Source organism: Stegostoma tigrinum, chromosome 26 (genome assembly GCF_030684315.1).
Source record: "Stegostoma tigrinum isolate sSteTig4 chromosome 26, sSteTig4.hap1, whole genome shotgun sequence".
Taxonomy (NCBI): Eukaryota; Metazoa; Chordata; class Chondrichthyes; order Orectolobiformes; family Stegostomatidae; genus Stegostoma; species Stegostoma tigrinum.
The window spans coordinates 21,119,624-21,133,435 of NC_081379.1; the positions used below are offsets into that span (position 1 = coordinate 21,119,624).

At 37.1% G+C, this 13,812-nt stretch overlaps 1 protein-coding gene across 2 annotated transcripts in view; it reads left to right on the forward strand.

Annotated features, from left to right (window-relative positions):
• Positions 1-5,077, forward strand: part of ap1b1 (adaptor related protein complex 1 subunit beta 1) — a 68,767-nt gene extending 63,690 nt beyond the window's left edge. For both annotated transcript variants that reach the window (XM_048555853.1, XM_048555855.1), the window contains 2 exons: positions 601-755; positions 3,076-5,077. In XM_048555853.1, coding sequence (XP_048411810.1) covers positions 601-755; positions 3,076-3,150 — 230 coding nt within the window. In that variant the 3' untranslated portion in view covers positions 3,151-5,077. The remainder of the gene's footprint in view (positions 1-600; positions 756-3,075) is intronic.
• Positions 5,078-13,812: the final 8,735 nt, after the last annotated feature.

The following is a 13,812-nucleotide window of genomic DNA, read 5'->3' on the forward strand; positions in this document are numbered from 1 at the left end:
GGACCTCATCTTCCTACTTATGTCATTAGTGTATTTTCCTTTAGGATTATAGTAATGTTCTTTTTTTTGAAACAAAAAGCATTTGCCCTGAATTCATTTGACTTAATGTTGCCTAGTGAAACAACAGAGTTGCAAACAATTTGAAAGAATGTCATACTTCTAATTTTAAATTTGAGTTGCTTTCGCTTGCATTCAAACATATTTGAAATGATTGTGCTTTGACTCGAGCTGTCTTGTTCATGGGACCATGCAGGTGCCAAACCTGGTGTATGAAATTGGGTTTCAGGAGTTGTTTTGAGAGGAAAACTAGTTGTCTTGTGTCCATGTTTTTCTATTCAAAGTACAGGTTTATCCAGCTACATCATTAGGACTTTGAGTAATCTGAAAACTAAATTTGTAATGTGTGTCTATTGGCTGCATGCACATTCCTGAATTATAAATACAGGTCTCAAAAATAACTCTGCATGCTGTTGGTCCAGACCTCTTCAGGACTAAATAATAATGCTGGATTGGCTAATGTAATTACTCAAGTTTCAGTGTTCGAGTTTGTCCAGATTTTCTGCTTCCTCAATTGCTGAAAATTGTTTTCTAAACTTGCAGATGCAGTCACTAATAAGCTTCAAAGCAATAATATTTTCACTGTTGCAAAGAGGAATGTTGAAGGACAAGATATGTTATATCAATCCCTTAAATTGACAAATGGAATCTGGGTTTTAGCAGAGCTTAGAATCCAACCAGGCAATCCCAATTATACGGTAAGTATTGAATACCATCTCTGTTTATGCTTTTGAAGTTTTTACTTTATTTTTAAATATTTGGAATTCTTACATCATTCAGTGTTTATACAAAGTATTGTGAATGTGGAGTGGTGGTGGTGAATGTATATCCTTCCATTTTGTAATGTGGGTAGAATACGCTGTACATAAACTCTTTATTTATTGCCAACATTCACTTTAACAGAAGCCAATACAAAATCTGGAAATCTACTGATAAGCAAATTGTTCCTGCTGTATTTATTGGCAGGTTTACAGGCAAGCCTCTGAATTTTCTACTTGAATAAGATGAGTGGAAATGTCTCCTATCTTTTGTAATTTATTCGGAGAATTTTATTCAAGTTGAGTCTTGCATACAATTCAGTTTTACCACCAACCATACTTCTAAGTTGTCCAATGTTTAGAAGCAAATGTTTTTAAGTACTAAATTTAACAATGTGATATTATTCTTCGTATTAGTCCACCTTCTTCAGAAGTCTTGTTCTGTAATATGCATTGTTGTGTAGCCGCCTTTGTGTGTCTGTTCTTAATGTTTTGCATTATGTCCCTACACGCCGTTTGTATATTAATCAGGAATATTTTCTTTCTGATTTATGTTGGGGAAAAATGTGGTATTTTATAGTTACTTTTTTTTCCCTTTGTTGCATGCCTGCCGTGGTGGTTTTGTCCAACGGGTCAGGATTTGGAGGTTAGCAATTCATTTAATTTTAGTCAGTTGCAAAAACTTGCCAATTCCATTCTTCGCCCTATGCTTATGCAATGTCTTTTTTGCTATGCTTTACTAGCTAGCTTTTTCTGATACCTATTTTCAGTGTTGCTGATTCACTATCCCATGATGAATAAATAAGTAATTTACCATAAGCTCCCTAATTTAGTAGTTGATTAGAACTATAAATAATAAATGCTGGATTGGATTGATTCAAATGATTCTGAAAATATTTTAAGCAACTGATCACTAGTTCCAGAAAATGTGTAGCATTTATCTTTGCTTTAAACTGCGTTAAAGTGCATTATTGCGAATCAGGTGCCACAACTCAAAAGCAAATTGTTCAGAATTCTACAGTGTTCTAATGAAAAATGATTATTTTTAAGTTGAAATTAGTTGCAGATTGAGGGGGACAGAAGGCTACAGATTGTATTTTTAAAACACATTTTGCGTTTTGGCTCACATCATGGATAGTTTTGCTTTGGCCAAAGGATCATTCCCTGCTTCTTAATGCAACACATTTGCTTGCAGCAGTGCACGTTTAACTGACATGAATATTGGAAGGGGGGTGGAAATTGACATTACTCTAGGTGAGCAGCTGAAGTTGATGCTGTGTAACATGTCTAACTTAAATGGTTAGACCAATTAATTTCTGCTGACCTATGTCGTAAATCAGAGGCCAACATCTAAAAGTAAGCATGTTGTAAGATATTTTGTGCCAGTAACATAATAGTACCATTGTAAATCTGCCCCCTCATAATATTTATTCAAAAGCAGTGTTGTATAAGGTGTTCATAGATGTGTGGATGAACTTAATTATTTACTTCAGTTTCTTCATTCTTTTTAGTTTACATGTTTTTCTGCTTGCTGAATTAGAAAACAACTCGCGTTTATTGTGTGAAGTCCAGAGTACAATGACTAGCAATTGTTGCTTTGTCCCTAATGGGAGTCAATAGCATATTTGTTAAAAAGCCATCGTGAAAGTAAATTACATATTTACTGTTATCCTTTTACAATAAAAGGATTTGTTACTTAAAAAGGCAAGTTATGCCTTTCACATACCTTCTATCTGTTTCTTACATGTGCTGGTTCAAAACCTGTGGCTATAACATTTACTGAGTACAGACTAGATTATTCATACAATTTAATGATAGTGGTTTTTGTCTTCATTACCATTCAGTGGGGCCTTTTGTTTGAAAAGGCTGTGTTTCATTACTTGCTGTTTTACATTTTTCTGCTGGTATAAAAGAGCAATTTATAGTCACTATTGGCATCATACTCTGTGCCCTGCTGTTTTGATTAATGTTAAGTTCACAAAGTACCAAGTGTATTCTTTTCAAACTAGTGCAGTGTTAAAGATTAAGCATGTTTAAAAATCAGATTAAATGAAGATTGATTCTTGGAGATAATATGCCACTGGCCATATTTTCAAATAATTAATACACCTTGCATTTAATGTCCAAAGAGAAATGGATATGCTTAATTTTTCTAAGATACATCTGAAATTTTCAGACAAACTGCTCTTTCATCACAGCTAGTCCAACATGTGACTCTGACCGTACGCTGATGTGCTATTGACTCTTTCCTTTGTTACAGTTATCGCTGAAATGCAGAGCCCCAGAGGTATCCCAGCATGTTTTCCAGGCATATGAAATAATTTTGAAGAATTGAGCAATTTAAGGTCACCTCGGGCAGAAAGTTGCTGCAGTTGTGTTTATTCGGGAGCCTAGATGCACTGATAATGGACAGAAATTATATATGTGACACCCTGGTGCCACTGAAGAAGTTGCATTATTGTGAAGGGTATTTATTTTATACTCAAAATCTTGAGTATATTGACCCATTAACACTAAAATCTATTGTATAATCCTACTATATCTAAATTCATTATTCCATTGATGATCTCTAAATACAAGATTCAGATATTTACTATATTGATTTCTCTCAAAATCTATGAATGTAATGTAATATCATGACATGGTGAATTGCCTAGTGTGTGAAGAGGCTGTGCTCAATACACTGCCATTCCAGCTGTAGGGTAATTGTCCTTGTTCAAATTTGTATCCTCTTCATACTGTGTGATGTGACTTTAAAATTTTGTGCGATGACGTTTTGTGTATTTGTACACTAGTAATATGGTTCATGCTGATAACGTGCTGTTTGGGTTCCACCGTTGCAGCTAATGTCAAAGTGTTGATCAGTAGTCATATCAGAAATAAACTGGACTTGTGGGGTAAAGGTACCCAGGAGGCTGACTTGAATGTATACGAAAATGTCATTTTTATTTCTCTGTTGTCTGTCTTCATGATGATGCATTAATTTTTGAAAGGTTTATTGTTTCATTCTGTGACCCTTTATATTAGATTAAATTGTTCCCTTTTATTTTTTAACTGACTTGTTCAGCAGTTCAAATTCCAATTACAGAGTTGAGAAATTTCCCAGAATTTAAAATGGACTGAAGGAAATAATTTCACTTTATATCAATATATTTGCCTCTAGGTTATGTCAGCAATAAGATATTGAGAAATGTTTTGGGATCCTACAGCTGCAATGTTTCATTATTCTCTGATAAATACATACCTCCTCAGCTGCTGCTCCATTACTATGCAGACCAGGATTACATCCAATTTTGGTGCATAGTCCTTGTGAACATGTGGACAGGTCACACTAATAACATTTTTTAATGCAAGTCTTATTCAGAATTTTCCTTTTCAAACTGCAAAGAACACCACTTCAAAAGCAGCTAAATTAACATTAGGTAATCTAAGGCTGTGCTGATCCTAATTTTTTTGGCATAAATCTACATTTTTATAATCTGAAATTGACCCTTTATAAACAGAGCTACACATGAGCGACAAGACCCTCTCAGCAGGCACAATCGCATTAAGGAAACTATGCATAATGGTGTTTTGGCATATACTAAGGTAAATCAATTGCACACACGTCCTTGGCCAGTTGAGATGGGAAACGTCCATAAACCAATAGCTATGCTGAAACACTGCCAATCCGGTACCAGTTTGACAGTGTTTGGGTTTTGCAGTGTAGGTATACATTGTTCGCCAAAGGGTGCACTCACCTATCATGGGTCATCTTCCAGTTGAATCCTGTAGCAGAAAATTGAAAGAATAGAGATGAAATAAGCACCTCAATCAGCTTTAATTTTTTTCATTAGTACCTTAAGATGCACTGTGTACAAATTATTTGTAATATTTGCGTGCTACAATGGAAATGTAGCACTACCATGGATGGATCCAATAAGCCAAGTAGCTTCCATCACCTGACATTATCTTGTGAACTTAAGGACATAATTTGGTGTCAAAGGTGGGGAACACAAAGATTGGCAACTGCTGAGTCAAACATAAATATGGTTGATATTTCCTTTAAGACTGGAGTGTGAAAGGATATCTTCAAGTTGATATTTAAATTTTTGATCGCTAAATTTTTTGATTTAATTTCAGGAATTCGGTTTAGTCAATTTTTCTAATTGTTACTTAGATTTTTCAAAATAACATTTAATTTTTGATATTTTTAAACAACAGAATTGCCTAAACAATTGATTATAAGCCTGGAAAATTAAAAATTTTGTCAAGACTTGAAACAGTAACCTGTTCCTATTCTGTGACATTTGTTGCAACAATCAAGTTTGACACTTGGAAGAAAATGCCTAGGAACAAAATTAATTGTTTATTTATGATGAAATGGGAAAAACTGAGTTTGAACGAAATATGTTAGCAGTCTAGGGATCATGAATTCAAATTAGACTTGGCCAGAACGAGTTAGCTGGATGCTAGTTTGTGATAGCGTGACTTCAACAACATGGATTGAATTCCTATACTGAGGTTACCATGAAGGACTTTCCTCCTCATTTTCCTCTCACCAGAGGTTTGGTGACCCTCGGATGAAACCACCACCAGTCGACTCTAATGAGATCGCAACACCATGCTCTCGTAAGAATAAGGCAGCTTTACCTCTACCTTTTGTAGATATCATTGATCAGAGCAGGAGTTTCATTTGCCTAAAATGATCGGAGAGGAGTTTTGCAGATTTATTCTTCCCTGATTTACCTGGCAATATTAGTTTCTTTACTCCTGTGAGTGGATCGATTGTGCATATTGTGATGCAGTAGGTATCGTGTTTGTGAGACCGTTGAGAATAGAACATTGCTAGTTGCCTGCCCTTGTGTGTTCTTATTCCTATTGATGGATCCACCGTCCTGCTTGAATAGATCCTGACACAGCAGGATGATTTGTTAGTTTCCCCTTTACGGTATTATATTGCCTCACTCGTGTTGTTTGTCTTCTGTGCCAACAACTTATGCCATAGACTATTTTCAATATACTGACCAACTTTTTCACTGTCTCTTATTTTCATGTTAGCAGGCTATCTGTGGAAGCCAATCTTGAATAATGATATCCTGATATTCCTCCTGTTAAAGTTACTTTAATCTATCTGTTCAGAGATGATGTTTTAATACTTGCCAGGTGCCGGTAGATCTTAAACCTAGGCCTTCTGGCCCAGAATAGGGACACCACCACAATGCCTTACGAAACAAATCAGCGTGAAATCAAATGACCAACTCATTTGCAGTCTAGCAGAAACAAATGTTATAAAGATGAATGATATATAATGGTATTATTAGGGAATTTGGATTTTTAAAATAGATACAGATGGGTTTTGGTTTCAGTTCTACCAAAGTAACTCTCTTTAAAAAGTAATCTGCAAAAGTGACCTGAATGTATAATTTCCAAGAGTATGAGATTTACTAGCATCTAGCCAGATATTTGTGATAATCATTGGAATGTTTGCACTGCTGAATTTATGGCATAAGGCAAACTCATCAAGAACCATTGAGGTTTAGCTTGTGTTCAGTTCAGAAGAATCTGCCTTCAGTTTCATCCTAGCAAAAGAATAAGCCTTTCTGTCCAGCAAAACAGCAGGTTAGTTTGTGAAGCCTGGTTAGAAGATTTCAAGCAGTCAGAACTGATAAAATGTTGAGGCTATCTGAACTGAAAAGACATCATAACTATTTGCAGCTCTCCTCACTGAAATAGTTTTGACTGAGGAGTTGACAGGTGTAACATTTCACTGGGATTCAGCATATGGAAAGGTTATCGTTGAGGAAAAGGTCAATATTTGGTTTTGCTGTTTATGCTTGGGTCCTTTTAAATTGGCCGGCATATACGTGGCTTTTTTTAATTTTATGCAATAAACTCATGTTCTTGTCATGTACTTTGGTAGCCTTGAGTACAGCATATAACCACCACACCAAATGTAAAAGCAAATGTTATGAATTATCAAGCCAGGTTTCATTTTAGTATCTGACTAGCCCAGTATTAATATGTGCTGGGATCATACCAAAGGCCTCTAGGCGGGATAGGAATTTGTTGAATTTGAATGAGATGTGTCAGATCTTTAAAGAAAGAAGTATGTAGTGGTAAAGGGCATAAAACGGGTGTTGTGGTATAAGAACCAGGCCAGGCAATTCAGCCCCTCAAACATCCTTTGCCATTTAGTATGGTTCTGGCTGACCTGTCCTGTCTACTCTCCATAACCTTTTAATCCATTACTAACTAAAGAACTGTCAGTTTCTTCAAATTTATTTAGTGTCTGCTTGGACTGTCAGAATGACTGTGTTGCTAAGACTCTTCTGCAACTAGAATACACAAATAGATTATGTCAAATGTTTTGATTAAAGCAGAATTGAATATGCGAATGAATTTCAGGTAGAAATAGAAGCAGGAACTTGTAAGAAAACAATGCATTAAGTGATTAAAAGCATTTAGAATGAAAAGGAGAAATATCTGGAAATGATAGGACACTGGTAGAATTATGTAAGATTCAGTTAGAATCGAAAGCAAAACTTGAGGGAAGAAACTAGAGATGTGGAGAGCAATGGAAAGGGAGAAGAAAGAAAAGAACTGGAAATAAAACTTGAGTTAAGAGAAAGAAACAAGTGAAATGGAAGAAGCTTGCTCTTCAGAGAGATAAAGAAATCGGACACTTTGGCTAGAGAAATGCTTAAACTAAAGGGAGTAACATGCCATAGCTCAGAGGATGATCCTAATTGCAATTGAGAAATTTGGTTTAACTCCAAAATCTACATTTAGTGCTTAAATTTAGAGGTTGGAGTTGAAAGATATTTTGCCCCACCTGAAATGGTAGCTGGGAAGATAACTCGTCAAAGGATGTTTGAACCTTAGTGTTTTGATAGGCACAGCTTAAAATGTGTGCATCATTTTGTCAGAAGAGCAATCTAGACTGTGGAGCTGTTAAAATAATATGCTTATGAATCTGCCCCTGGGGGTTATTTATTAAGATTTAGGACTTTTAAAAGAGATCCAATCAACCATTTGTAGAATTTGCAAGAGAAAAAGAAATGCTATGGATCAGTGGTTTTGGTCACACAGTTAAAGAGGAAACAGAACTTGAGGGTGATTGTGATTATGTTAGAATGCTGAAATGGAATTTTAGTAAACCTCAACTTCTTTAAATGAGCAACAAACATGGAGTTCTGGCAGATACCTATGATATCTTACACATGTGGGAAATTATGAAGGAAATTGGAAGACTAGAAAATATGGGATGGAATAGATATGTGTGTTAGGGAGCATACAGAATGATGTCCAAAATAATAAAGGAGAAAAGTTAGAACCAAAAAACGATGTGAAGAAAATTACATGCTTCCATTCTAATTAGACTAGACATAACCAGTTGTTAGAAATTAATTGGGAGACCGATTTGTAATAGTAGGAATGCCTAACAAATCATCAGGAAAGGGTGTATCAGGAAGGGAAATCTGTATTGAAACTGTAACAGTATTGCCAGTGGAGCCTGGTCTGTTAGAAAGAGACGATAAAGTCGAAAATGATTGACTAAAAACAAGTAAGATCAATGGAAGTTCTGAATATTTCCAAGATTTTTGTGTGCTCCCAACCAAGAATTAAAACCATAAAAATGTTGATAGACTAGCTGGTGATACAATTGGCTTCCAGAGAGATTAATGACAAAGATATTAATTGGAGGTATACGTGGCAGTTACATTTCAGAACAGTTATTAAGATTTGGATTAAAGAATGATTGGGGAAATCAAGAATTTGTAGTTGATGTAGTGCAACACATACTTGGAGAATAAATTGATTTTTTTTGTTACTGCTTGCCTTTGCGGGTGCTCCTAACAAGACCATATGATTTTGTCCTTTCAAACTGATATACAGATATAAGCTGAGGGAGCACCTTAAATTAGAAAGAAAAACCAAAGCTCAAAGATCACACATGCCATATGTGTCAAGTTTCTGAAAAAAGTTAACAGAAGCTTGAGATGGTCCAAAAATATTTGAAAATACATAATAGGCAGTGATTAATAACAGCTCTTAAATGAACCAGCATTACATGTTCAAGTACCGAATCCAATCAACTTTAATTTCTGTTATTTATCAATAGCAAAACAAAAAAATGACCATTCCAGCTCAATATTAGAAAAACCATTATCTCTGTTCTCTGCTGTTGACCCCATACAATGTTCCCAATTCTGGTGTTCATCTTAGGCTGAACTGGCTTGTTTGCAACCTCAGCATCTTATTTGACCCCAAACTGAGGTCTGAATTCCAGCACCACTCCATCATAAGATCTGCTCATGATCAATGTCACACCCCATTTTATGGAGTGGTAGGTACTAATGAATTCTTATCTGCCTTTTCATCTCCAGGGACAGCTTTTCCATTTGTCATCTGGATTCACACCCTGTCTCTATCTGCAAAATCTTTAGTTGTTCAAAAATTCTGTTCGTGTCATATCCCCATACACCAATGATTCATCATTGCTAATAACCTGTCCCGCCCTCCCTGTAACCTTCCTTGGCCTCATGTTCTAGACTACTATATCCCTTCATACTTCATCCACTCATATGTCCCCTCATTGGTTAGCAATGCTGCAGCACGATGCCATGGACCCGGGTTCAATTCCAACCTCTGGTGACCATGTGGAGTTTACACATTCTCTCCATGTCTGCGTAGGTATCCTCCTGCAGTCAGAAGATGTGTAGGTTAGGTGGATTAGACTTGGGAAATGTAGGATTACGGGGATAGGGTAAAGATGTGAACCCAGTCGGGATGCTGTTTGGAGAGTCAGTGTGGACTTGTTGGACGAAATGGCCAGTTTCCACATTTTAGGGATTCTATTCTATTTTGACATCCTTGGCCTCACCTCAACACCTGTTTCTGGGTTTTTGTTTTTCCTGCCTTATCAAGCCTTAAATGCTCCCGCTGCCTACTGCTGTAGACCATCTCCTTTGTCTGTCTAACTTGTTCTCTCTGTCTGGGTTTTATCATCGTCTCTCATTTACTCCTGACACCTCACCTTCAGCATATATTTCCAAGCTTCTTCCAGCTACAATCTGCCTGAAGAAGGGTCACTGGACTCAAAACATTAACTCTGCTTTCTCTCCAGAGGTGCTGCAAGACATGCTTTTTCCCAGTGATTTATGTTTTTGTTCCTGATTTCAAGCATCCACAGTTCTTTTCTGTTTTTACCATATTAACAAGCTTGCTTATTACCTTGAGAGAGGAAGAGAAGCATAATAATTAGTGCTTTTCCAAAACACCACATAGCAGTTGTTGGTATGGTGAAATGTCTAGAAATAAAATATGCACCTGGAAAATGACAAAAAGGTTTGTGTAATATTGTAGATAAAGAACCTAATTAAAATCCAAATTGGACTAAGACTATAAGACCATCTGTTATTTTTATACAGTCCCCTTAAATTTCCATTACACAGTTTGAAGATCAGACCTGAGTTGGAAAGAAAATCAAGGATGGTAGCTGAAAAGATTTTAAGCATTTGAAGTAAATATCGGTCGTGACTCACTGCTGTTTCTGGTAATGATGTGGCTTTTATTCCTGTTCCTGAGAATATTATCAAGGTTAACTCACTACAGAAATAATAGATTTAAATTTTTCCCACTCTACTTCGTGTTCCCTTGTTCAAGTGTAGTTAGGATCTCAGCCACGCATGTGAAACCAGATCTGACATCCTCAATATGGAAAAGAAAGAAGGCACGGTAGTGAAGCCCAATCCTGCCTGTGCTTGTCTACACACCCAGAAACTTTGAGAGATAATTCTCTCAACCAAAGCTATTGATGCTAATTCTAACACTGACAGCATCTCTATTGCTACTGTGGTTAAAATTTGCCAACTTGCCACAAACCTAATAACTCTTCAGTATGGCCCAATTTCATAGTCTAATCTTTCGTCAACTGAGTCATTTAGAAAAGAATTGCACAACTGTATTAATCACCTATTTTTGTTCTTTAGAAAAAAATCAAGTGCCTTTCAGGAAACCTATGTGGTCATCAAAACCTACTAACTTTGTTTTAAAGCTCAGAAATCTTTAAGGTTAAAAGATTTATACTAGTATAAGGTGTATGAATTAGATAATTAAAATATCAAACGTTGCAAAGTTCCAAACAAGTGTCTTTCTTTTGCAGTTGCATGATGATACAAATTATAATTGCTTGTTAAACATCTGTCCTATAGATAATTATTAAAATCTTTGAAGAGCTGTCAATATCCAAATGCATTCACAAATTTTAGCATGTTTCTTTATTAACCCTTTATTGCACAATTAAAAATCGCTGTATTTGTTTGCATGTGTTGAAATTGAAATCACTAATATATATTTCAAACAAATTGCATGCATCAGTCACTTTAATTACAAATGTTCCCAGAATTGCAGATCAAGTTATTTAACACTTTTTTTAATGGAAGCAGAATGTGCAAAATACAGACACAAGCAACCATCATGTGAATTGAAAAATTGGCTCAATTTCCAATGTACAGGGTGGTTGGGAATTTTGGTGGTACCAACATTATACTCACTGATTTACTGGATCAGTAAGTTAGTTTTACTTTATGGTCATGGGATGTGGGGCATTGTTGGCTGGGCCAGCATTTATCGCTCATCCCTAATTGCCCTTGAGAAAGTGGTGGTAAACCCTCTGTAGTCTATTTGATGTAGGTAGACCCAGTTATGGAAGAGAGTTCTATAATTTCAAGGGTGGCAAGTGTGCTTAGTGGATAGCACTGCTGCCGAACTGTGCCTGGGTTTGATTCCCGCCTTAGGTGACTGCGTAGAGTTTGCACATTCTCCCCATGCCTGTATGGGTTTCTGTCGGGTTCGCCGTTTTCCTCCCACAGTTCAAAGATGTGCCGGTTAGGTGGATTGGCCATAGTAAAAGTGTGGTTACAAAGATCGCGTGGGCAGGATGCTGTTTGGAGGGGGAGTGTAGACCTGATGGGCCAAATGGCCTCTATCTGCACTTTAGGGATTCTACAGTTTGACGTAGGAACAGGTACATTTTTAAGTCAGGGTTTTGGGTGGTTTGGAGGGGAACTTGTTGGTGGTGTTACCCACGTGTTTCTGCTGCCATTGTCCTTCTAGATGAAAGTGGTGTGAGTTTGGAAGGTGCTGTCTAAGAACACTTGATGAATTTCTACAGTACATCTTGTGGCAACAGTGTATGTTATCTACAACATGTCAGTGGTGATGGAAGTGTATGGCTGTGGATGTGGTGCCAAGTGGGCTGCTTTGTTCTGAATAGCGTCAGGTTTCTTAAGTGTTGGAGCTGATCTCATCCAAGCAAGTGGGGAGTATTCCATCACCCTCATGACTTGTGCCTTACAGATGGTGGATCAGACACTGGGAAGTCAGCAGATGAGATACTCGTTGCAGAGTTCCTAACTTCTTATTTGTTCTTAAAGGTACAGTGGCCATATGGCTAGTCTTGTTCAGTTTCGAGCCAATGAGAAGCCCCTGTGATGTTGAATATCAAGGGGTGATAGTTAGATTCTGTCATGTTGGAGGTGGTCACAGGCACAGATTGCCTGTCTGATACTGTCACTAATGAATTATCCAGAATCTGTTGGTCTTCCATATTTCTTCCTTCTGTCCTGGGCAGCTGGACCATCCACTGTGGTCCTGGTAGAGTGTCTGGTTGGCCTCCGGAGAGGAACCATCAACTACACCATTTTCCAAGGCCAACAAATGATTTGCGACTGAATTCCTTCACTACCAGCTTGTTGTCCTCCTTTCACCTGATGGTCACCCATTCCCTCTTTTATGGGACTTCTTGAAGCTGTGGAGTGACCATGTCCTCAAACCTATCTCTCAGCCTCATGCTGACATCATAGTTTTCAAACTCCAAAGCCCAGACGTGGGAGATTCCTCCCTGGATACGTGGTCAGCCAGACTGCCAGGAACTGCTAAGGAATCCCCCTGTTCCCTTAGTGCAGGATGTGCAACTCGCAGGCCTGATCTCTGCAGACATAGCCAAACAAAATAGAACACCGACCCTTTTATTTTATGCTTGTACCTACTTAAGTATAGACTGGACAAATCTTATTCTTGTTTATGTTGCACTCAGCTCCATTGTTATTGATTCTCTTGTGTGGATCTTCAGCTTACTCACTCCTCTCAGTGATGCTGACTGCCTGTTGTGAGATCCTCGCCGCCTCCACTCCTTCCATGATAATGGCTTCATTGTCATCATTTGACTCCCTGCTCCAGAAGTGTGAAACAATAAATTATAAAATATTTTGACTTTTAATTCCAGATTTTTTTGGATCATATTCCTGTATCTGAACACAGCCTCCGGAGCACCAGACCAGTGAACGCAACAGTATGCCATTACCTCCCCTCCATGGATTACTTTGTACAGTGCAGGAATATGTACGATTTGATAAAAGTGTTTTTCTTTTGATTAGGTAACTCTCGAAGCTTCTCCCTTTTCAAATCTGCATGTTAGTCATTTATTGGAACAGCCTAAAGGAAGCAAACTGCTAGATTATATCCTGTACAACTAGATGTCCGTTTCAACATTGGCTATCAAATTTAAAAATGCTTTCATCTAATATGATGTAATCGCATTTCCTGATCTGTGTGACTCCTTAATTGTTTTAATCAATCCACAGTCCTGAGGTCTGTAGTAACTGGACTATGACATAATAGCTTTGTCAATTTGACTCAAGATACTTTGTGGAACTATTTCTGTGCGAATGCAGTGTGTGTGTGTTTGGCACTATAGTGGACACAATGTGCTCTTCCACCTAATCTGATAGATCACAATTCACAAGATTGACTTTGATGTTAAAGTGAGGTAACATTGTGTAAAAGAAGGTATATTATGTGGAATTGTTAGGTTAGCATCATAATTCTATAGAAATATTAATTTATCAGTCTCCTATTCGTGAGTTCTTTGTTTCATAAAAAATGAAAATATAATGAGTGACTTGTCTTTGTAACATCCATGCAACAGGTAATGGAATGAAAGTTTTTTTAT